Source organism: Macaca nemestrina, chromosome 3 (assembly GCF_043159975.1).
Source record: "Macaca nemestrina isolate mMacNem1 chromosome 3, mMacNem.hap1, whole genome shotgun sequence".
Classification (NCBI taxonomy): domain Eukaryota; kingdom Metazoa; phylum Chordata; class Mammalia; order Primates; family Cercopithecidae; genus Macaca; species Macaca nemestrina.
The window spans coordinates 131,589,443-131,613,293 of NC_092127.1; the positions used below are offsets into that span (position 1 = coordinate 131,589,443).

Below are 23,851 nucleotides of genomic sequence, written 5' to 3' on the forward strand. Positions count from 1 at the left end.
AGGCGTGAGCCACCGCGCCTGGCCAGTGAGACTTTTTACATAATTTAATTCTTGAAGATTTCATTGGCAAAAGTAAAAACAAAAATTCTGCTCAAAATGAAGCCAAAATGTTCTGAGTATTTGCAAAACAATGTTGATACTATGAGTGGAGTTCTTAATGTTGTTGTGTTCAAATACAATGTTTGAAACATAATGAAGCTCAGTGACTTTTGCATGTAACTTTTGGATTAGAATAACAAATTTCAATGTAAGCCCATAAGGTTTTATATTATTGTTATTTTTCATAGTTTAAAAATCATTGACAGAGAATAATTCCAACTAAAGCACATATTAAATCCCTGGAAAATAAATTTTGACTTAATGGGATAAGTTGTGAAAAGATGTTTTGTCACAGGAAAAAGGAAATCCTCCATTTAAAACCCTCCATGCCAGAATAAAGGAGGAGTCCCATCTTTCAGTCATTCCACTTCAGGCTTTTGATATAACTAATCCCATTTCTTCTTCTTTCCTGTTTTGGCAAGCTTTCGGAAGCAAAACAGGCAACATTTTGTGATGATAAATATCACAGCTGCCACGCAGGCCAGCAGGAATGCTATCACATCCAAAGAGTGGTACTGGATCCAGGTGAGGTTGTGAGCTGCGACCCGAAGGTGCTTGGCTCCTTTGTGGCGCATAACAAACTCAATCCAGAAGACTGCTCGATCCAGGGGCTTCATTGGTTGATCATGATGAATTCTTGATAATTTCATGGCATTCTCTTTATAGCTGAAGGATGAACATAAAGATATCAACATTAAAAGTAAATTTATTGCTTAAGCATATCAAGTCTGTGGACGGTCTTTGAAAAGTGTCATACAAATGATTCAAAGTAAGTGTCATTGCATTGACATAAAATTTGAATGTTTTAATATATGTCATTACAGAAAGTTTGGTTTTTAAATGGGAGTTTTATAATTGACAAATACCTTTACAAATGAAAAATGGAATTTTAGGTGGGAAAGTTAATGTCTTTCTAGAACAGAAAATATTGTGAGCCACTCTAAGTGCTATAAGTAAGATAGTGGAAATGGAATCTGGGAATGATCATTTTGGTATTTTCAATTTTTAAAAAAAATTTTTTTGAGACAGGATTTTGCTCCATTATATAGGCTGAGTGCAGTCACATGATCATAGCTCAGTGCAGCCTTTCCCTTTTGGTCTCAAGTAATCCTCCACCTCAGCCTCATGAGAAGCTGGGACTACAGCTGCGCACTACCATCCCTGGCTATTTTTTTATTTTTTACTTTTTTAGATATGAGGTCTTGCTGTAGTACCCCTACTGGTCTGGAACTCCTGTGGTCAAGTCATTCTCCTGCCTCTGCCTCCCAAAGTGTTGGCCCTAGAGGCATGAACCACTGTGCTCAGCCCATTTTGATATATTTAAAGAAGAATTGTGTCACAACTGCTGAAATGTCTCCTAACTAGTTTCTCAGCTTCTACTCTAATCTTCTGTCTTCTACCATATTTTCTTTCTACTAGCCAGAGTATTTTCTAAATTAATATCAAATTATGACACTTGCCTGTTAAGATTTCCATCTAGTTTCTTGTTACATTAAGAATAAAATCCAAATCTGTCTTTGGTCTAGAGAACTTACAAAGGCACCTACTTGTCCTAACACTTACCCCTGTACACTGTCTTCTAGAGACAATGGCCTTCTGTTGCTCTTTAAACTCCTGAAGGTGTTCTCACGTTAGCCCCTTTACACCTTTTGTCTCGTGTCTCTCTCATTGAGCATTCTTTCTTGCAACTACTTGAGGTTTGCTTCTATTTCTTTTTGAGGTTTCTCTTTAAATGATACCTCTTAGAGAGGCTTCCTGGCCACACTATAGGCACCCATAGGATTTCTCCAGTGCTTCATGCTTATTTTGCTATTTGATTTCTAGAACTTTAAAATATGCTATATATCTTCTACAATAAAACTTTGAGTGGGAAATACATAGGATAAATGTATATACACTATGTGACTATCTCAAAATTTTAAGATTATCTTAGACATTATCCCAAAATGAAGACACCAATTTATCACAAACTGCATAGAAGAACTCTCTCCTCCTGGGCCATTTTAGTCACTACTTTTGTCCTCAAATTAAGTATCAACCTGAATTCTAATATCATAGATTAATATTGATTGTTTATATAATTGAATTAAATAATACATATTCATTTCTGTCTTTGTTTAGCAGTTGTTTAATTGCACTGGTGTAAAGTATTCAGTTGATTGACAAAGACCACAGATGATCTCTTCATTTTATGATTAATGGATATTTGTGTGGTTAACATTTTTTGATCCTACTAATAATTATGGTATTAAGATATATGTATATTTTACTAGGTGTACGTATTTATTCATTTTTGTTGGATGTATATTTGGAAGAATAGTTGATGAGAGAATGGCACATTTATAATTAGAATTTTTTGTTGACTGAATTTAAAAAAATATTTTTTTATTTTAAAGAATTAGAGATTGTGTTTAGTTTTCAGTTTTGGGATTTATAATTTATTTCTAGTATGACTAGAACATATAATTTTTATGAATTGAAATCTAATACAATTATTTAGCATTTATTTATGTCTCAACATATGCTCAATTCAGGTAACCGTTTATTTCTCATAATCTTTTTTTTTTTTTTTTTTTTTTTTTTGAGATAGAGTCTCTCTCTGTCACCCAGGTTTGAGTGCAATGGAGCAAACTTGGCTGACTGCAATTTATGTCTCCTGGGTTCAAGTGATTCTCATGCCTCAACCTCCCAAGTATCTGGGACTACAGATGCTCATCCCCCACTCCTGGCTAAGTTTTGTATTATTAGTGGACACAGAATTTCACCCTGTTGGCCAGACTGGTCTTGAACTCCTGTCCTCACATGATCCTCCCACCTTGGCCTCCCAAAGTGTTGGGATTACAGGTGTGAGCCACCACACCCGATCTCCATATACTCTTTTAAAAATATTTTTCAGTACACACACACACAACCAGAGAGATATATGGATACATATATACACATATATGTGCAATATATATAGACACACATATATAAAACATAGGTTACATTTAATTGTATACTTCAAATGTTTTATCTCCTTAAATAAAAGATTTCAAAGATCATTATTTTGTCTTTTTTTTTGGTCTGTTTAAATTTAATGTGAGTACTGGTAGGTTCACTTTTTTGTTTTTTTTTTGAGATGGAGTCTTACTCTGTCACCAGGCTGGAGTGCAGTGGCACTATCTCGGCTCACTGCAACCTCTGTCTCCTGGGTTCAGGTGATTCTCCTGCCTCAGCCTCCCGAGCATCTGGGACTACAGGTGCACATCACCATGTCCAGCTAATTTTTGTATTTTTAGTAGAGATGGAGTTTCACTCTGTTGGCCAGGAGTATGGTCTTGATCTCTTGACCTCGTGATCTGCCCTCCTCGGCCTCCCAAAGTGCCGGGATTACAGGTGTGAGCCAGCGTACCTGGTCGGTTTGCATTTTTTTAAAACAGTTTTATTTTACTTTAAGTTCCAGGATACATGTGCAGAATGTGCGGGTTTGTTACATAGTTATATACATGCCATGGTGGTTTGCAGCACCTATCAACCTGTCATCTAGATGTTAAGCCCCTCATGAACTAGCTATTTGTACTGATACTCTCACTCACCTTCCATGCCCCAAGTGGCCCCAGTGTGTGTTGTTCTCCTCTCTGAGTCCGTGTATTTTCATTGTTTAACTCCCTGTTATGAGTGAGAACATGTGGTGTTTGGTTTTCTGTTCTGTGTTAGTTTGCTGAGGATAATGGCTTTGAGTTGCATCCATGTCCCTGCAACAGACATGATCTCATTCCTTTTTATGGCACATAGTATTCCATAGTGTACATGTATCACATTTAATTTTTTGAAATGTTTTTATTATACTTTAAGTTCTAGGGTACATGTGCAAAATGTGTAGGTTTGTTACATATGTATTCAAGTTCCATGTTGGTGTGCTGCACCCATTAACTCGTCATTTACATTAGATATATCTCTTAATGCTATCCCTATTCCCTCCCCCCACCCCACAAAGGGCCCCAGTGTGTGATGTTCTCCTTCCTGTATCCAAGTGTTCTCATTGTTCAGTTCTCACCTATGAGTGAGAACATACAGTGTTTGGTTTTCTGTTCTTGTGGTAGTTTGCTGAGAATGATGGTTTCCAGCTGCATCCGTGTCCCTACAAAGGACATGAACTCATCCTTTTTTAAGGCTGCATAGGATTCCATGGTGTGTATGTGCCACATTTTCTTAATCCAGTCTGTCGTTGATGGACATTTGGGTTGGTTCCAAGCCTTTGCTATTGTGAATAGTGCCACAATAAACATATGCGTGCTTGTGCCTTTATAGCAGCATGATTTATAATCCTTTGGGTATATACCCAGTAATGAGATGGCTGGGTCAAATGGTATTTCTAGTTCTAGATCCTTGAGGAATCGCCACACTGTCTTTCACAATGGTTGAACTAGTTTACAATCCCACCAACAGTGCAACAGTGTAAAAGTGTTCCTATTTCTCCACATCCTCTCCAATACCTGTTGTTTCCTGACTTTTTAATGATCGTCATTCTAACCGGTGTGAGATGGTATCTCATTGTGATTTTGATTTGCATTTCTCTGATGGTGAGTGATGATGAGCATTTTTTCATGTGTCTGTTGGCTGCATAAATGTCTTCTTTTGAGAAGTGTCTGTTCATATCCTTCAACCACTTTTTGATGGGGTTGTTTTTTTCTTGTAAATTTGTTTGAGGTCTTTGTAGTTTCTGGACATTAGCCCTTTGTCAGATAAGTAGATTGCAAACATTTTCTCCCATTCTGTAGGTTGCCTGTTCACTCTGATGGTAGTTTCTTTTGCTGTGCAGAAGCTCTTTAGTTTAATTAGATCCCATTTGTCAATTTTGGCTTTTGTTGCCATTCCTTTTATTGTTTTAGACATGAAGTCCTTGCCCATGCCTATGTCCTGAAAGGTTTTGCCTAGCTTTTCTTCTAAGATTTTTATGACTTTAGGTCTAACATTTAAGTCTCTAATCCATCTTGAACTGATTTTCATATCAGGTGTAAGGAAGAGATCCAGTTTCAGCTTTCTACATATGGCTAGCCAGTTTTCCCAGCACCATTTATAAAATAGGGAATCCTTTCCCCATTGCTTGTTTTTGTCAGGTTTGTCAAACATCAGATGGTTGTAGATGTGTGGTATTATTTCTGAGGGCTCTGTTCTGTTCCATTGGTCTATATGTCTGTTTTGGTACCAGTACGATGCTGTTTTGGTTACTGTAGCCTTGTAGTATAGTTTGAAGTCAGGTAGTGTGAGACCTCCAGCTTTGCTCCTTTGGCTTAGGATTGTCTTGGCAATGTGGGCTCTTTTTTGGTTCCATATGAGCTTTAAATAAGTTTTTCCAGTTCTGTGAAGAAAGTCATTGGTAGCTTAATGGGGATGGCATTGAATCTATGAATTACCTTGAGCAGTATGGCCATTTTCACAATATTGATTCTTCCTATCCATGAGCATAGAATGTCCTTCCATTTGTTTGTGTCCTCCTTTATTTCATTGAGCAGTGGTTTATAGTTCTCTTTGAAGAGGTCAGTCACAACTGTTCTAAGTTGGATTCCTAGGTATTTTATTTTGTTTTTGAAGAAATTGATGTATCACATTTTCTTTTTCTGGTTTATCATTGATGAGCATTTGGGTTGGTTCTATATCTTTGATATTGTAAACAGTGCTGCAATAGACATACATGTGCATGTGTCTTTATAGTAGAATGATTTATATTCCTTTGGGTATATACTAAGTAATGGGATTGCTAGGTCAAATGGTGTTTCTGGTTGTAGATCTTTGAGGAATTACCACACTGTTTTCCATGATGGGTGAACTAACTTACATTTCCACCAACCATGTAAAAGCTTTAATATTTCTCCCCAGCTTCTCCAGCATCTATTTTTTTGACTTTTTAATAATTGCCATTCTGACTGGCATGAGATTGTATCTCATAGTGGTTTTGATTTGTGTTTCTCTAATGATCAGTGATATTGAGCTTTTTTCATAAGTGTGTTGGCTGCATAAATGTCTTTTTTTGAGAAGTGTCTGTTTAGATCTTTTGTCCACTTTTTGATGGTGTTGTTTGTTTTTTTTTCTTGTAAATTTGTTTGAGTTTCTTGTAGATTCTGGATATTAGACCTTTGTCAGAGGGATAGATTGCAAAAATGTTCCCTCATTCAGTAGTTTGTCTGTTCCCTCTGATGATAGTTTATTTTGCTGTGCAGAAGCTCTTTAGTTTAATTTGATCTCATTTGTCAATTTTGACTTCTGTTCCAATTCTTTTTGGTGTTTTTATCATGAAATTTTTGCCCATGCCTATGTCCTGAATGATATTGCCTAGGTTTTCTTCTAGGGTTTTTATGGTTTTGGGTTTTATATTTAAGTCTTTAATCCATCTTGAGTCAATTTTTGCATAATGTGTAAGGCAGGGGTCTAGTTTCTGTTTTCTGTATATGGCTAGCTGGTTTCCCCAGCACCATTTATTAAATAGGGAATCCTTTCCCCATTTCTTGTTTTGTCAAGTTTGTCAAAGATCAGATGGTTGTAGATGTGTGGCATTATTTCTGAGGACTCTGTTCTGTTCCATTGGCCAATATCTCTGTTTTTGTTCCAGTACTATGCTGGTTTGGTTACTGTAAGGTGTAAAGAAGGGATCCAGTTGCAGTTTTCTTCATATGGCTAGCCAGTTTTCCCAACACCATTTATTAAATAGGGAATCCTTTCCCTAATTACTTGTTTTTTCAGGTTTGTTAAAGATCAGATGGTTGTAGATGTGTAGTGCTATTTCTGAGGCCTCTGTTCTGTTCCATTGGTCTATATATCTGTTTGGTACCAGTACCATACTGTTTTGGTTATGTTCTTGTAGTATAGTTTGAAGTCAGGTAGCATGATGCCTCCAGCTTTGTTCTTTTTGCTTAGGATTGTTTTGGATATACTGGCTCTTTTTTGGATATATCAAATTTAAAGTAGTTTTTTTTTTTTTTTTTCTAATTCTGTGAGAAATGTCAATGGTAATTTGATGGGAATAGCTTTGAATATATAAATTACCTTGGGCAGCATGGCCATTTTTACAATATTGATTCTTTTCATCCATGAGGATGGAATGTTTTTCCATTTGTTTGTGTCCTCTCTGAATTCCTTCAACAGTGATTTCTATTTTTCCTTGAAGAGGACCTTCACGTCCTTTGTTAGGCATATTCCCAGGTATTTTATTCTCTCTGTTGCAATTGTGAATGGGAATTTGTTCATGATTTGGCTCTCTGCTTGTGTATTATTGGTGCACAGGAATTCCTGTGATTTTTGCATATTGATTTTTGTATCCTGAGGGTTTGCTGAAGTTGCTTATCAGCTTAAGTAATTTTGGAACTGAGATGAAAGGGTTTTCTAAATATAGAATTATGTCATCTGCAAACAGAGACAATTTAACTTCCTCTATTCCTATTTGAATACCCTTTATTTCTTTCTCTTGCCTGATTGCCCTAGTTCACATTTAAATCCACCATCTTACTCTATACACATATTTTATTTTCTAACTTTTTAAAAAAATTATACTTTAAGTTCTAGGGTACATGTGCACAATGTGCAGGTTTGTTATATATGTATTCATGTGCCATGTTGATGTGCTGCACCTGTTAACTCATCATTTACATTAGGTATATGTCCTAATGCTATCCCTCGCCTCCCCCCCCACCCCATGACAGGCCTCAGTGTGTGATGTTCCCCTTCCTGTGTCCAAGTGTTCTCACTGTTCAATTCCCACCTATGAGTGAGAACATATGATGTTTGGTTTTCTGTCATTAACCTGTTTTATGTTTCTTTGCTTTTTAACTGTTTTTGAAGTATTTTAAATCATTTTTCATCTTACTAATTTTTTGGTAAAGTGTTTTTAATGTATTTCCTTAGCTCGTACCACCTTACATAATAATATTATTTGTAGGACTAGTAGACTCTGAACTGATGGCAGCTGGTCTAGGCATAGCATTTTCCATGTTATTTCCTTCGGATTATGGATAAATTAAGTATTACATATTTATTTCATCAATATTAAAACCTTTGTGTTTCAAAAGACATCTTCCAAAAAGTAAAAAAATCTATCTGTCCATAGTGGAAGAAAATATTTGAAAATCATATATTTGATAAGGGATTGTATCTATAAAATATAAATAATTCTTAGGAATCCATAATAAGATAAATAGAAAAATGATGAAATGTTCACAAGATTAAGACAGAAATTTATCTAAGGAATATGTGTGAATGGCCAGTAAGCACATGAAAAGATGGTTAACATCTTCAGCCATAAGGAAATGCAAGTGAAAACTATAATGAGAGACCACTTTATACACACTAGAATGGCTGTAATAGAAAGACAGGTGATAACAAGTGTGGGGAGAGTGTGAAGAAATTAGAGCCCTCATATCTAGCTGGTGGTAATGAAAAATGATGCAAATACTTTGAAAAACAGTTTAGCAGTTCTTCATGAACAACAAATTCCCATACACCTCAGCAATTCCACTCCTAGTGTCTCCTCAAAAGAAGTAAAAATATATTTTTACACAGAAAATATGTATAACAATGTTCATAAGTGCCAAAATTGGAAAGACCTAAAATGTCTATGACCTGATAAATGGGTAATTTTGGTATAAACATATCAAAGAATATTATATAGAAATAAAAATGAATGAGTTCTGATACATCCAACAACATAAATAAAACTAAAAATGATTATGCTAAGTGAAATAAATCATTTACAGAACACCATAAATTGTATGATTTCATTTATATAAAATATGTGAAGAGAATAACCTATTGAGAAACAAAGTAAGTTGGTAGTTTTCTAGGACTAGAGGTTTATTGGGAGCAACTTCATGCATTATGAGATCATGTATGAGTTCATAAAAATGTTTCTTTAGGGTTGTGACTTTGTAACTATGTAAACACACTAAATGTATTTAGATTTTAAATTTTAGTGAATGTTATGCTATGCACATTATAATTCACTATCAAATTTTTTAAAAGAATGGTAATAATAAAAAGAAATTTTTGAGAAAGAATAGATTCATACTTTCAGAAATTTTAGGTATTTAATTGAAATATTTTATCATATTTCTCTAGTTACATTATTTCTTTTTATTGTGTATTCTGTCATTAAAAATATTTAAAATAATTGTCTACATATCTTTAATTATTTTTATTTTATAATTCATTGCAGTCATTGGTGACCCATTAAATCTATGGGGTTGAAATGTAACTTTGAAATAACTGTCTGGTGGAAAATAAGAGCAGATTTTACATTGGTTAAATCACTTCAATCCCTTCAAAATTAGTCTCTTAAAAAAAGGTTAAAACTCATATTCACTGTTGACAAAATAATTTATAAATACCACCTGGTCACAAAATTGTAATACTCACATAGGCTCATTAATGACTGACTTCAATGCATTGAGCAAATCTCTACTTGACATGGTCCTGATGTCCACACTGAGGGCTGCTCCCTTGACTTTCATGTGAACAATGTTATCATGTTGATCCGCAAACAAGGGAATGCCCACCATAGGGATCCCATGGTAGATCGCCTCATAGATGCCATTGGTTCCACCGTGAGTTATAAAAGCTTTGGTTTTGGGATGACCTAAAAGTGGATGAATTTTAACAAAAATATTAATTGTAAGTCACAGGAATTCAATAAGAAATGCACAATATAAGGAACTTTAAGCAACAGTATTCCCTAGGTAACATTCTACCCACAAAACTGCATTGAAATTGTTTTCAAATTTCAGAGGAAGCAGCACCTACTTCTGCTGGAAAGGTAAGTGAATGCTACATGAAAAGGTCGTGGTGTGTGTGTCTTCACAGTGGAAATATAAATTTAAAAGATTGCCAGGTGAACAAAATGAAAAAGCATATTCTTAACTAAAAAATTTAAATGTGCAAAAAAGAAAAGTATAAGATTGGGTATAAAAGAACATGGTCTCTTAAGTGTTATAAAAATGCAGTCACATTTGTGTATTTAAAAATATTTAAATACCTAAAATATTTAAAATATTTAATTTTTTTTAAAGGCAGCAGAGTAGTAGGCAGCAGGCTGGAGGTAGTGCTGAGGAAGGACCGGTTACACATCATCATGAAATGTGTTATCACTTTATGATAAAGATTGGTGATTTATTCCCATAGAAAATAGAGGCACTGGTAATAGAAGAGTGTCTGTTATTTTTCAGTGCCTGTTGAAATAACCCTGCAGTAGGGGAAAGAACAGATGTAAAGCTGTAGAAATAGGAGACAGACAGAAAATCCAGGATGTTATTTAAAACCTGTGAGAGGTAATTACACCTGAATAAAGAGATTTTTATTCTGACTGTAAAGAATGTGAGTGTATGTAATAAAATGCCAACTACTATAGTGTATTCTTTTTATACTAAGACTGGAAAATAAATATAAAGTAGTTAAATTTGATTTTTTTTTTTTTAGTTTTCTGATAATAAATGTTAAATATGTTTGTTTTATGTTGAACTATTATTACTCTAATTGACTGTTACTAATATATTCAGTATTTGTTCTCCAAAGTCTTACCAAGAAGGTCATTCTGGGGTAACCACTTGTACAGTCGAGTATTGGAGCCTAAAGTATTTGGCTTCTTGCCATCAAATTTCCATAGAACCTGTTAGGGTAAGGAGAATATCTTGTTAAATGAATAGAACTCTAAAAATATAGCATGTGTCAGAATTCTGAAGAGATTAATAATCAGTTAACCCATATAAAAGATGAAAAAATAAGAACTGATGTCAAGTAATGAGAACTACTAAAATTCTGAGGTAAGTTGAATAACCACATTTAATGTCTTTACTTTTATAATCAAATTGGTATATAAAGAAATAATGGCGTTTCCAACATAATAGCTAGACACATGAGATTGTGAAAGGAAAATAAAATACATCTTGGCGTTCCAAAATCTATGCTAAAGAATAAAGTTAAGCTGCTCAGGGCAAACCTACCTCCCATTCTATTCAAAGTCACCGCTCCGCTCACTGAGATAAATGCATATCTAATTGCCTCATTGGAGAGGCTAATCAGAAACTCAGAGGAAGTCAACCATTTGTCTCTTATCTACCTATGACCTGGAAACCCCTTCCTTGCTTCAAGTTGCTCTGCCTTTGCTTCTAGTTGTCCCCCATTTCTGGACCAAACAACTGTTCATCTTATATGTTGATTGATGTCTTATATATCCCTAAAATGCATAAAACCAAACTGTCACTGCACCACCTTGGACACATGTCATCAGGACTTCCTAAGGCTGTGTCATGGGTGCACATTTTCAACCTTGGCAAAATAAACTTTCTAAATTAACTAAGACCTGTCTCAGATATTCAGGGTTCACATTTTGGTAACCATGAAGACATTGTGAGTGGAGGTTCCCTGACCTTTGACAAGTGTCCTATCAGTGCTTGGTACCAGCCTGAGCTAACTTTATGGCTCAAAAAAATAAGACAATTGACTAAGTTCTGGGAGCAACCCCTCCAGAGAATCCCGGATACCCCAAAATTCAATCAAGATCTAAAATTTATTTTGCTGTACAACTTCTTTTTTTTTTTTTTTTTTTTTTTTTTTTTTGGAGTTTTACTTGTTTCCTACAAGAAAGGAAAGATTTCCTGTTTCCATGACAATGGAAGGCAGGTAACTCTATGGAGTTTGAGCTGCCTCCCAGGAGGGAGGATGAGTTTGAGGTTTCTTTCCTGCTTCTAGGATGGCAAAGGGCAGTTTTAGCCTGAAACCCATCCTTAGGTAAATAGCTGAATTGGAGTTTGTCTGGGTTAATGTTTAACAACTAGCCGGTCTTAATTTCTCCTTAACATTACAGTGCTTAGTGATCACATTTTTGAGAGTATGTTTTTGTACATTCCAGTATTTCTCCCGTCAGATTTGATGAACTTTACTTGACTTGATCAAATTTGAGTGAGAATTCCAAATTGTGGGTAACAAAGCCTGTCTAATTTGGCTAAAATTCTATGCAGATGCAAAAGAGAAAACAAAACAAAACAAAACAAAACCTAAAAACCATGTGTTTGGTTTCTGTGTTTGCTTCCTGTCTTAAAAAAAAAAATGTTCTTTTGTTTACTTTTCTTCCACCTTATACTTCCTTTTGCCTTTTGCCATTTGCAGTACCAAAAATCTAGAGAAGGCTTCTAATGACTTGAACTCTTTTAAAGAATTCAGAACAAAAGCACCACTCACCCCTTTGGGGGTGTTCTGTTTTCTTTGTGGAGTTTCAAGAGTTGTGGGCAGATTTTTGCTGAGGTCCGAAGCTCTGTTTTCCTATGTTGAATGACCTGATCTCTTTGGCTTTGAGATTACCACAGATTAACTGGTACTGTGAGAGGATTTTGCTTTGGTATGTGTAATGGCAGATTAGAGTTACAAAGTAGGGAGTGGTTGAGTACAGTTTACAGGAAATGGTATTGACCGTTGTTATGTTATTTTTTCCTCCTAGGAAGTTGTTGTTTAAGAATCCTAATTCTAGTTAGGAGATGCATTATAAAGGGTCTCCTCTATTGTTTTTATTCCCAAAATTAATCTCAATTTGGCTTGTCTGTGTGGATTTGCGTGAGAAACTGAACTGTGGTTTACATAGGCAATTGAGAGACTGAGTTTTCTCACTCCAAAGAGAAAGGGCATTTGCTCCTCCCAGTCATATGTCACTCCTAAGTGAATGAGGGCCTTGTGGGAGTGTTTGGGGGTTGACCCCCTATGACATGGAGGGACCCTGCAGAGAAATCCCCAACAAAAATTAACTTTTTAAAAAAAGGCTAGTCCAGGAAACACATATTAGGGTGGATCACCCCATATTTTGAGCCCTCTCAGAGATCATAGACCTCTGGAGAGAGAAAATGAGACATGTAAGAGGGTGGAAACAACTCAGTGGTGACACATTGTGGAGTACTGCCCACAAGAAACACACATTGATTCACCACATGTAAACCCTAGGCCACAGCTCAGTTCCTCCTTTTAAGAAAAAAAGTGGGAAACAATCTAAGAATGAGGAGAAAGCAAGAAGAATGACCCCCTGATATCTCTCGGTAGGTTTTATGACACCTGTACTTGGCAGAGTTTATGTAAAATGAAGGTAATATGGTCTTTGTGCACATATACATTAAGAACCCTAAAGTTGTCCTGCAAACTATAGAGTTCCTAAATTCTCTCTTTTAAAAAAATTTTCTTTTCTTCTTGCTTTAAATTTGCTTTTATTTTTCTATTAAGATAAAAACCACTGTTTGGATTCAACAGGCTTTTGTCTGCAAGCTGGTGAATTTTTTTTTATCTCATGGCTAAAGTTCTGAAGTAAAAGCCATAGAATCTTTTGTGTATGTGTGTGTATATGTGTTTGCATATATTTAAAAGGCCATTATACTTTCTATAATTTATGTTTAATTGGCAAGTAAATCTATTTGATTTTCCTTCTAGCACACCAATTTTTTTCTCTCTGTACCTTATGATGTAAATTTTGTTTTTTGATTTTCACCTGAAGGGTTTCTTTTAATATGCAAATGTAAGACTATTTAGCTTACAACTGCCTATGGTGATCAAGTATTCATACAGATTACCTATTGAAACAGGTTATCAAGAATTTGAAAGTTTAATATGGCAAAAAGTAGTTTTTATATATCTATAAGATGTACTTCTGTTGGCATGCTTAATACATCTATGTATTTATGTGTTTTGTACACAATGTTTTACTACTGAAAATATATAAAAGAGCTCTAATTGGCTTAAGAAAATAAAAGTGCTTGAATTAAATACTTTGCCAGAAAGAAAGACTAGTCAAATGCTTTTTCAAGTTTATGTAACTTAAATACAATCTTTTACAAATAAGATAACTTTACAATTATATAATACCAGAAATATCTTAAGAACTGCCAGCATACATTTTTGTTTGCATTTATTAATCAAGCAATTTCATACTTATTCTTGCCAAATACTTTAAGTTGTCAAAATTTGACATAGGGGTTACAAAACTGTAACCAATCTCAAAGCAGAATGATCTTTGTCTAATTTTTAATAAATAAGACATTAATAATTGGTTTAATGAAAATAGCTACATATTGAATTAAGTTAGATTATCATAACTTCTAATCTTGCAGCCTTAAGCAATCTAGTCCACAGGCAGTAAGGTTTGTTTTGGGAAAAGACTGTTATCATTTTTTATTTCAAAGCTAAACTATAAACTAAGTTCCTCCCTAAGTTAGTTTGGCCCACATCCAGAAATGAACATGGACAGCTGGGAGGTCAAAAGCAAGATGGAGTTAGTTAGGTCAGATATTTTTCATTGTCTCAGTTATAATTTTGCAATGGCAATTCCATAAATTTAAATGATGAGTATCACAGGTTTCATAAATAATCTAGGTAAATGACTAAATAAAGTAATTAGGTAAATGTGATGGGATAAATACTTGTAGACAAACTCATAATTTAGAATCTAAAGTTATATTAAATTAAATAATAGATATTTCATTGTTTGAGTATTTTTCAAAAAAAATTGGTAGGAAAACATTCTTTCTAAAAAATAGTGTGTATTTTTTAAAAAAGGTGAAGAAGTGTTGTCTAAATCAAAGCTTATTTAAAAGTTATATATAAAACAAGGTAAAAAAGGAAGCAGGAAATAAGAGAGATGTAAAGAAAATTATAAAAGTAAAAAGCTTTTTTTTCTTTGTAAAATGCTTGAAGAGAAATAATTTTATATGAGCAAGAATCTTGTATGGTAAATTTAGTTCTAGAATAAAATTATCAGTTGTGTAAGAAAGAAGGATGTTCAGGACAAACCAGAAAGTCCAAGCATATCATGAATGATCTGTGTAAGTCACAATAAGAAGATTTAAAAAACTTTTGTATGATCAAGTTGTCTATAATTAATGGTCTTTCTACAGATTGGGCTTGATGTAAATAAAAGCACTATGACTAAATAATTGGTTAGGATAATAAAATTTTCTTAAGGGATTGATTTACTCTTAAAATATTATAAGAGATTTTATTTTTTTTAAGCCAAAGTTTAACTTTTATTGCATCTCACTGTTTTTGGTTTTCTGTCCCCTTTTGAAGGGCGTGAAATAGTAACACTCTTCTTCAACTAATTTTCAACTGATATAAGTTTTTTTCCTCAAGTTCTGTTTGTTGTGGCATAATGCTAACAGTGTTTTCTAAAAGCTATTCAACTCCTCAAGGTCCAGGGACTATCATAGAAGAGGTGGGTGTGTGAGATTGCAAGAACTGATACTGAGTGATAAAATAAGTTCAGTTTATCTATAAATTAATCATAAACATCAATGGCACACTAATGCACGACCAACATATGGGCCCCCATGTCAGATTAACAAGGTTTTCTTGAAGAATAAACTGACTTCTTAATAAAGATTATAAAGGTTATGAAAGGCTCAGGAAAGTTATATCTTATGGTCAATATTATAATTTTATAGATTGTTCATAAAAGTTTGAAAAACAAACTTATTTGACTTCATGCTGTTTTATTAGGGCTTATTGTTTGGAAAATTGAGTCTCCTCTCTCAAAAGATGAAGATTTTTGTCTTTTTTTGAAATCTGTGAGTTACCACTTTAGTAAAATGAATGATTTCTTTTACCTGTGATATCAAGTGTTTTAAACCTTTGATATTTGACAAATTTTCCAAAATCAAATTATAAATTATGTTTTTTTCTGATCTAAGTAATCCTTTAAGTTATTAGTTTCCCTAAAGTCCAAAAATGACATAATTTGTCTTATATGGTATAAAAATCATATAGGAAACATTGTCAAATATGAAATGGTGTTTGGTCTTTTTGAGCTATATTTATATAAATATGTTGCTGGTATGTCTTCCAAAATTATGGGAAACTTCTATAATTCTGATATGACTTAGTGTGTACATTATCAGTAATAATTATATTTGTTATGTTAAATTAGTGTGTGCCACAGGGGTAACAAATTTCCTTGTCCATTATGTCTTTGACTGAGGCTGCCCTAAAATTTTGTCATCCACTGACAATTGTTGTCTCACTTTGGTCCTCTTTAGAAGGTCGTTTTATAATCAGCTATAAAATTCTAACAGGTGCTCTGGAATAAAAGTTTTTATAATTTTGGAGGTTGTGACATTAGAATAGAAGAAAAATTTTCAGGACTCATGGAGAACTAAAATATTCATGAATATGAAGCAGAACAGGAATTAACTTACATGGACTGAACTAATAGAAAACAAGTAATCTTTTTGACTTTGCTTAAAACATTGCTGATCCTTTGTTTCGTTTTTTTTTTTTTTTTTTTTCCCACACTCTTCTCCTGCCTCAGCCTCCCGAGTAGCTGGGACTACAGGCGCTGGCCACCTCGCCCAGCTAGTTTTTTGTATTTTTTAGTAGAGACAGGGTTTCACCGTGTTCGCCAGGATGGTCTCGATCTCCTGACCTCGTGATCCGCCCGTCTCGGCCTCCCAAAGTGCTTTCTTTGTTTTTTAGAGTCAGCAAGGAATCTTTTTTTTGAGCTATTAACAGCTTTTAGCAATTTAATATACTCCTATGAACAAAATTTAGAACATATTTGCTTCCCTCTACCTGATTTCTTCAGAATTTGGAAACTATTTGTGAGTATTTTTTACTTTTGTCAATACAGTTATTTGCATAAGTGCAATAATTATCTATTTTCATCTATTTTCATTTATAACAAAACACAATTGGAGAAACTGGTTATTTTACCAAGGCTTTCACTGGAATGGTGTGCTTTCCTTTAGGGAATCAAACTTGACTTATGGAGCCAACAAAAGCCTCTTGGGAAAACTGGCCTCATACCTTCATCTATAAGGGTTCCTTACCTGTGGTAAGCAAAGAATGTAACTTTCTGACAGGCCCAGGAGCTTCAAGTTTATTTTGAAACCCCAAGAGTATAGGAATTCACCCAACCCATAGGTATTTGATGGTACAAATCTATGGCTTGTCTCAGCTTTAAAAAAGTCCTATCTGGGATTCTTTCTATAAGACAAAGTTCCATCAAAGCCACGTTAAAAGCCTATGTAAATAAAAAATTATTCTTCCTCCTCTATATACAAATAATCAGCCACGTATAATAAAGCAAATCCGTTCTACCATGGTTTGTCTTTAGTCTTTAGTCAAATTGGGAAACTGAAGAGAGAAAAATTACGTTTCCAAAATTACAGTACACCTGTTGTTAGATTCTAGTCTTGCCTAATGTTTTTTTCAATTTTTAATACAGAATTGTCTACAATTTGGACTGTATTCTAATTTTTCATGGCTATAAGTCTTCAAGATAGTGTCTTCAGATTTTTTTCCTCCCCCTCTCACCATCTTTCCTAATTTGGAGTCACTGTAAACTAAGCCATGCTTTCATAAAGCCCTACAAATCAAGCTAGACAACCTAAACTTCAGAAGAAAATGACAGCAATCAATTTACATACATAATCCACTTTCATACCTGCCTACTGATTTATGGGCTTCAGAGTAATGTGGCCTATATTAATTTTATAGAATTGTTCTTCTGTTTGTTTTTGTTTTTCTCCCTTCCTTCCTTTATTTTGTCTTCATAGGACATGAGACTTCACAACCTACTAAAAATGAACTTTCCTAATAACTCAGGACCTGCTTGTCTAGGAATAAATCATCCTTGCCATTAGACATCAGATGAAAACCTTACTTCAGAGACTTATTTTCTTCTAAAATGCTTTCTCTAAAAGATTTTTTTTTTTTTTTTTAAAAAGGGGGGAAATATAAAAGGAAAATAAGCCTTGGGGCCCCTGAGTCACTAAGCTAATCACTGCCTCCCATTCTATTCAAAGTCATCCCCCTGCTCACTGAGATAAATGCATATCTGATTGCCTCCTTTGGAAAGGCTAATCAGAAACTCAAAGGAATTCCTCCTCCCTGCTTTAAGTTGGCAAAATAAACTTTCTAAATTTACTGAGACCTGTCTCAGATATTTGGGGTTCACAAGATTATCAATGAAATATTCAAATATTTAAGAATTTTTAGACAGTCTTAATTCTAGTAAAAAAAGTAGCAAATTAGTAATAATCTATACCTTTATTTTACATACTTCATACTAGCTGTAATCTTCCAAATTTAATATAAATTTATTAATTTTTGAGTGATATGAGAAGAATTTACTTATATCCACTTTTCTACTAATCATAAGTTATTTTATAAATTTGACATCGTTGATTACAAAAGACTAAATCTTTAAACTGAGCCTATGGTGAGAAATAAATCAATGCTACATATGTAGTATGTGTAATTTCTTTTAATTTGCTAATTATCAAGTGCTACTTTCAAGAAAAATTTCAATTGGCAGCATTTTACACAAATTCAGACTATTATCAGTATTGCTACTTTTGTAAATGCTAACAGTGTAGGAAAAAGGAGTCCATTGATAATTCGTGATTAACAATACAGACGCTGAAAATGTATAAAATTGTATTTTGTTACATTTAGCTTAACTGATCATTCACACTTAGATTATGCCCTGGATAACATCGATGGCACTGATATATTATCAGTTATAGCTAGTCATTACCGTGACTAGTACCAAACTAAGGTACTGATTTCAGAATTCCCAAGCAGTCTTTATAAACCGGAGTAGAATTTACAAATGTTGACCTTGTATTTGATATGGGAGTGTTAAAATAACTGTGTTTTCAGCAAAAACTTCCATAGGTCAATCAGACAGGGCTATGTGAGATAAGAAACTAAAGCGTAAATTGAAAATACACAAAGATTGCAGGTATATCCTATAGATTAGAAAATAAGTTCCTACCATGTTTATTTATATTTCCTGCTCCTTCCTCAATCTGGAGAAGGTACTAATCTGATTCTTAGAGCATAGTCTTTGTTGGGCCCATTTAATAATGCACACATTCTCCCCTAAAAGCAGGATTCTATCTCCATTCTTTCCATTACATTTTTCTGCTTAAGACATTAGCAGCACCCAAGCCAGCAGATCAGACAAGTTTTTCTTTTTCTCTAAATCTACTTGGCTAGGTGGGTACCTCCAGAGTAGTGGTTTGTCTGACTAGGACATTCTTTCACTGAGTGGCACCCTGAACAGAACACTAAATAGACCTATTCCAATGCATGGGAAGTAAAAGCAGCCAGATTGCTTGGTAAGCCGAAGATGTATGATGCATTTCAAACTTTTTTCAATACCTGCTTATTGTTATTGTGATCTAGAGTAGCTTATTAAAATGTAACTGCTTTTTGATAATATCTACAGTATATACAGTACCATCTAAAATCCTGTAAACCAGAGGGAGCAAATAACAGGGCAGAATTTAGTGATTTCTATGTACATGCCTACAATACCATGATAATACCAAACTTCACTAGCAACTCTTAAATATATTTCCTTCTGATCACAATATTAATGCCACCATTATTATCAACCAAAATCCCTCTCTTTATGATTTTAAGATCTTCCATATATGTTTTTGTTTTGAACAGATGTCTGAGATAATTAGAACTATATATGTTTTTGTTTTGAACAGATGTCTGAGATAATTAGAACTATCATAGCAGTTAAATTATCAGGCAGAACATTTCTGTAATAGACTCTTGAAGAGTTAACAGATTCATTTAGGAGCCACCCACAATTAAGGCACTTTATCTAACCTTTTGAGGGATCTGGGCAAGGGCTGATGCAATCATGTTGGCCCTTTCTTCTGACATGTTACTGATCATCGACCCCAGAGAAAACACCACAACACCATTTTCTCCAGAGCTCTGGACAAACTCTTCCATTTCCTGTGAAGAAAGAATTTGTTCTATCAGAAAAGAGCAACAGCACAGAAAACACTATTGACAGGATTGTTACAAACATCTAAGAAGAGAAAGTCAGAAGCTATTGGAGTAATTTTTTTAAACTGACCCAATCATCCAGTTTCTTTGAAAGATGTCTAATATAACATATATGGAAACTTTTATGCAAATTTGTGTAAATATGTTTGCATATGCATGTATGTATGTGTGTGTAGGGAAGAATGAAACAAAGCTGTGACACTGCAGTAGGAGGAGATAATGCTAGAAAATATTACACCCAGACTCTTTATTTATAATATTATAATTACTAACATAGGTTATTGGAAGGTGGCTTTACTTGGCTTTAATTGTTTTTTTTTTTTGTAGTTCTACTAAATCTCTTGTGTTTATTTGGTACAGTTTTATTTTATTTTATTTTTTCTGTTCAGTTCTTTTAGTTAGGAGTCATTGGAGCCATTACATGACTATGAGCAATGAGGAAAAGTTAGTTACAATAAGAATGACTTTATATCTACGTTTCTTTAGCTTCTTTAGCTCTGTAACCCTTAATATTTCACTTAAAGTTAGAGTTTCCTAGACTTACCCTACTACCACTCACTACTCCTGACCCCCCCCCCAACAAAAAAACCTTAGAAGCTGAAGTATAAGAATCACTGACATTCAGCAGTCTGGTATTGTGGTTTGGAATTTCTGGGAAATAGTTCTGAGAATTCCATTTATAATACAGTATTATATACTATATAGTTACATAATTGAGTGATCTTATTTCTCAGGTCATTGTTTAGGTATAACTCTGACATCTTTTGTCCTGATATTACACTGTGAAATTGATGTGCTGATTGGTAACTGAATGTGAGGGACCCTCATCATCACTTTGCTGTGTCTCACAGGGCGCAGTTGCATCACAGTGGGAGAGGTCACCAGGCCTTTCTCCAGTGGAGACCTACTCACCCTGTAGAGTAGCTCCCTCACACTATATGAAGCTCCTGGTGAATATGTGTTTGCTTAGAAATGATTGAGAATTATTCTGACTTGTGTTTCCTGATGTGTTCCTGTTTTTAAACTTAAATCCATTCTAATTCCACATCGCTCAGTGTATTCTCTCTCTCTCACACACACACACAAACACACAAAGAGAGAGAGAGAGAGAGGAAAAGAAATGTAGACCCATACATTTCCTGGATATCATATCAAAATTGTATACCCATCTTCTTGTTGCTGTTGTCCCTTTTGTTCTAAATTCTTTTTTTCTCAGTAAAATAATGACCAACCCCTTCTATCATAACAAATATACTTTCTGGTCCTAATCATTGGGGTAAATTTCTTTATAAAACTGTTTACAAATAATAAAAAAAAGAAATTTTAAAGTATGTCAGTGCAGACCAAATATTGGTATTTTTGAAAAATGTAATTTAACTTTATGACATCTTTTTTTTTTTTTTTTTTTTTTTTTTGAGATGGAGTCTTGCTCTGTCATTCAAGCTGGAGTGCAATGATGCAATCTTGGCTCACTGCAACCTCTGCCTTCTGGGTTCAAGCAATTCTCCTGCTTCATCTTCCTGAGTAGCTGGGATTAAAGACACCTACCACCACAACTGGCTAATTTTTCTGTCTTTAGTAGAGGCATGTTTCACCATCTTGGCCAGGCTGGTCTTGAACTCCTGACCTTGTGATCCACCCACCTTGGCCTCCCAAAGTGCTGGGATTACAGGCGTAAGCCACTGCACCAGGCCTGACATCAGTTTTAATTAGAGAGTCAGTGTATGGCTATTAGAGATAATTCTCTAGGCATCCAGGAACTCAGTGTAATTGCAGTTGCCTGTAGCACATTTAATGTAACTTGAGTTCAATGTTTTGTCTCATTCACTGCAAAAGCCTTCTTCATCCACCCAGTATTGAAATAATAAAATATCTGTTTATAGACAGATTAGCACTGATCTCATTCTGTGATGTCTTTAGGAAAGTAATGGTAAAAGAAGATCAATGTAAGTAGTCTTGTAAAAGTGTGAAAATTTAGAAAAAGAAAATAATTTTACCCATATCTCTGTCTAGAGATATCACCAACTTAAAATGAGTACCATTTCATTATAGTTTTAATTCTATTTATATAACTCAATGTACATACATGATGCTTATTTAGAAAATTTTAATCTCATTGCATATGCCTTTTCATCTTACAAAAAGTTGTGATCTTGTTCTACTCATCATTTTGTTTCTTAGTTTCCAACTATACCTGTACTATGGTTGACAGTGTAATTAAACATTTTTTTGAAAGAAGGATTGTGATAGCATGGCATGCACATTGTGTAAGTTTTTAACCATTTCTTAATATAAGATATTTGAATTATTTCCAGAGATTTTTAAGTGAATATTTGCTACTAATATTGAATCTTACCATCATGATTTATTCTCTGTACAGTTTCATGTGAATATATCATAAAGGAAATGCCTATAGGCATTTTTAACCAACCCTTTCTTCAAAATCTCCCTAGTAATCCTCTTCAGTCTTTAATGATAATAACATTCACATACTTGTGATAGTGTAGAGATATATAATTTTCTAATGGCCAGTCCTTTTTTTTTGGCCTCCCATATTCCCCCTCACTCTGAGTTAAACAGTCTGAATGAAAAATATCCTGCCATTCCTTCTGAAAATGTCAAGCAAACAAATCAAACAGGAATACATTACCTTAGGCAGGGGTTTGGCTGGTTTACAGTGAAGTCCTCCAACAAAATCAACATTTGGTAAGAATGGGCGAGGAAATTCAAAATCCCAATAGGTTCGAATGAGCCACATTTCAGCTTTCCTCATTGTCTCAAATAATGTAGTGGGTCTTCCTAATGGAAAAAACAAAACAAAACAAAAGGTAGCTAACACAAGAATTGTTATTTGAATATGCAGGTATTTTCCTGAAAGGACTTGGAATGACACACCAAAAGATATATAAAATGTCTGTGCATTGATAAAATATATATACATACATTTATATATAGTCATAATTTAATTTTTATGTATTGCATATGTTGCTCATATGCATATACAAGGAAGGCAAAGTATTCAGAGATCTGTAAGAAGATCTCTGAATCTTCTTACATCTTTAATGTAACATCAGTATATTCACAATCATAAATAATTATTAAAATAAGTCATTAATATGGTTTGGCTGTCCCCACGCAAATATCCTCTCATCTTGAATTATAATCCCCAAATTCCCATGTGTCCAGGGAGGGACCAAATGGCAGCTGATGGGATAATGGGGTGAATTCCTCCATGTTGTTTTCATGATATTGAATGAGTTCTCATGAGATCTGATAGTTTTATAAGTGTCTGGCATTTTCCCTGCTTGCACCTCTCTCTCTTGCCGCTAAGTGAGAAGATCCAAGCTTGCTTCCCCTTAGCCTTTCGCCATGATTCTCAGTTTCCTGAGGCATCCCAGCCATGTGGAACCATGAATCTATTAAACTTCTTTTCTTTATAAATTACCCAGTCTCAGGTATTTCTTTATAGCACTGTGAGAATGGACTAATGTAGCCACTATGAACTTAAATACACATTTGTCTTCTCTCTGAAGCTGCAATAGTAACAAATATACATTTAGATAACTCTTTCAGTTCCACAATTAATTCATCTTACCCATGAAAACAGCTTTCCAGGAAGTACTCTAGTGTCTACAATTTATTAAGCTAGTTCCTTGATCCTTGGTTCTCCAAGTAAACCATGAGATTTTTTAGAGTAACACTGAAATCTTCATACTACTACATCTTGGTTCATCTTAAGATCTTACTATAATTAGATTTTTAAAATAAATATATTTACAAATGAGAAGTAAAAATTTTTCAGAATTTATCGACACAGAGATATGTGCTCTTCCTTAACTTGGCCTATATTTTGTTTGATGGAGAGATGCAGTTTAATAAAATACAGATTGAAACTTAGATGTTCGCTTTCAACAAGATTTCAGATTTTGAAAGAAATAATTGTCAA

The 23,851-nt window shown here is 34.2% G+C and overlaps 1 protein-coding gene across 1 annotated transcript in view; it reads right to left on the reverse strand.

Annotated features, from left to right (window-relative positions):
- Nucleotides 1-256: 256 nt before the first annotated feature.
- Nucleotides 257-23,851, reverse strand: part of LOC105463617 (UDP-glucuronosyltransferase 2B20) — a 32,478-nt gene continuing 8,883 nt past the window's right edge. Inside the window, exons 3-7 of the mRNA XM_011710825.2 lie at nt 22,556-22,704; nt 19,720-19,851; nt 10,645-10,732; nt 9,487-9,706; nt 257-765 (exon numbers count right to left, since the gene is read on the reverse strand). Coding sequence (XP_011709127.2) covers nt 486-765; nt 9,487-9,706; nt 10,645-10,732; nt 19,720-19,851; nt 22,556-22,704 — 869 coding nt within the window. The 3' untranslated portion in view covers nt 257-485. The remainder of the gene's footprint in view (nt 766-9,486; nt 9,707-10,644; nt 10,733-19,719; nt 19,852-22,555; nt 22,705-23,851) is intronic.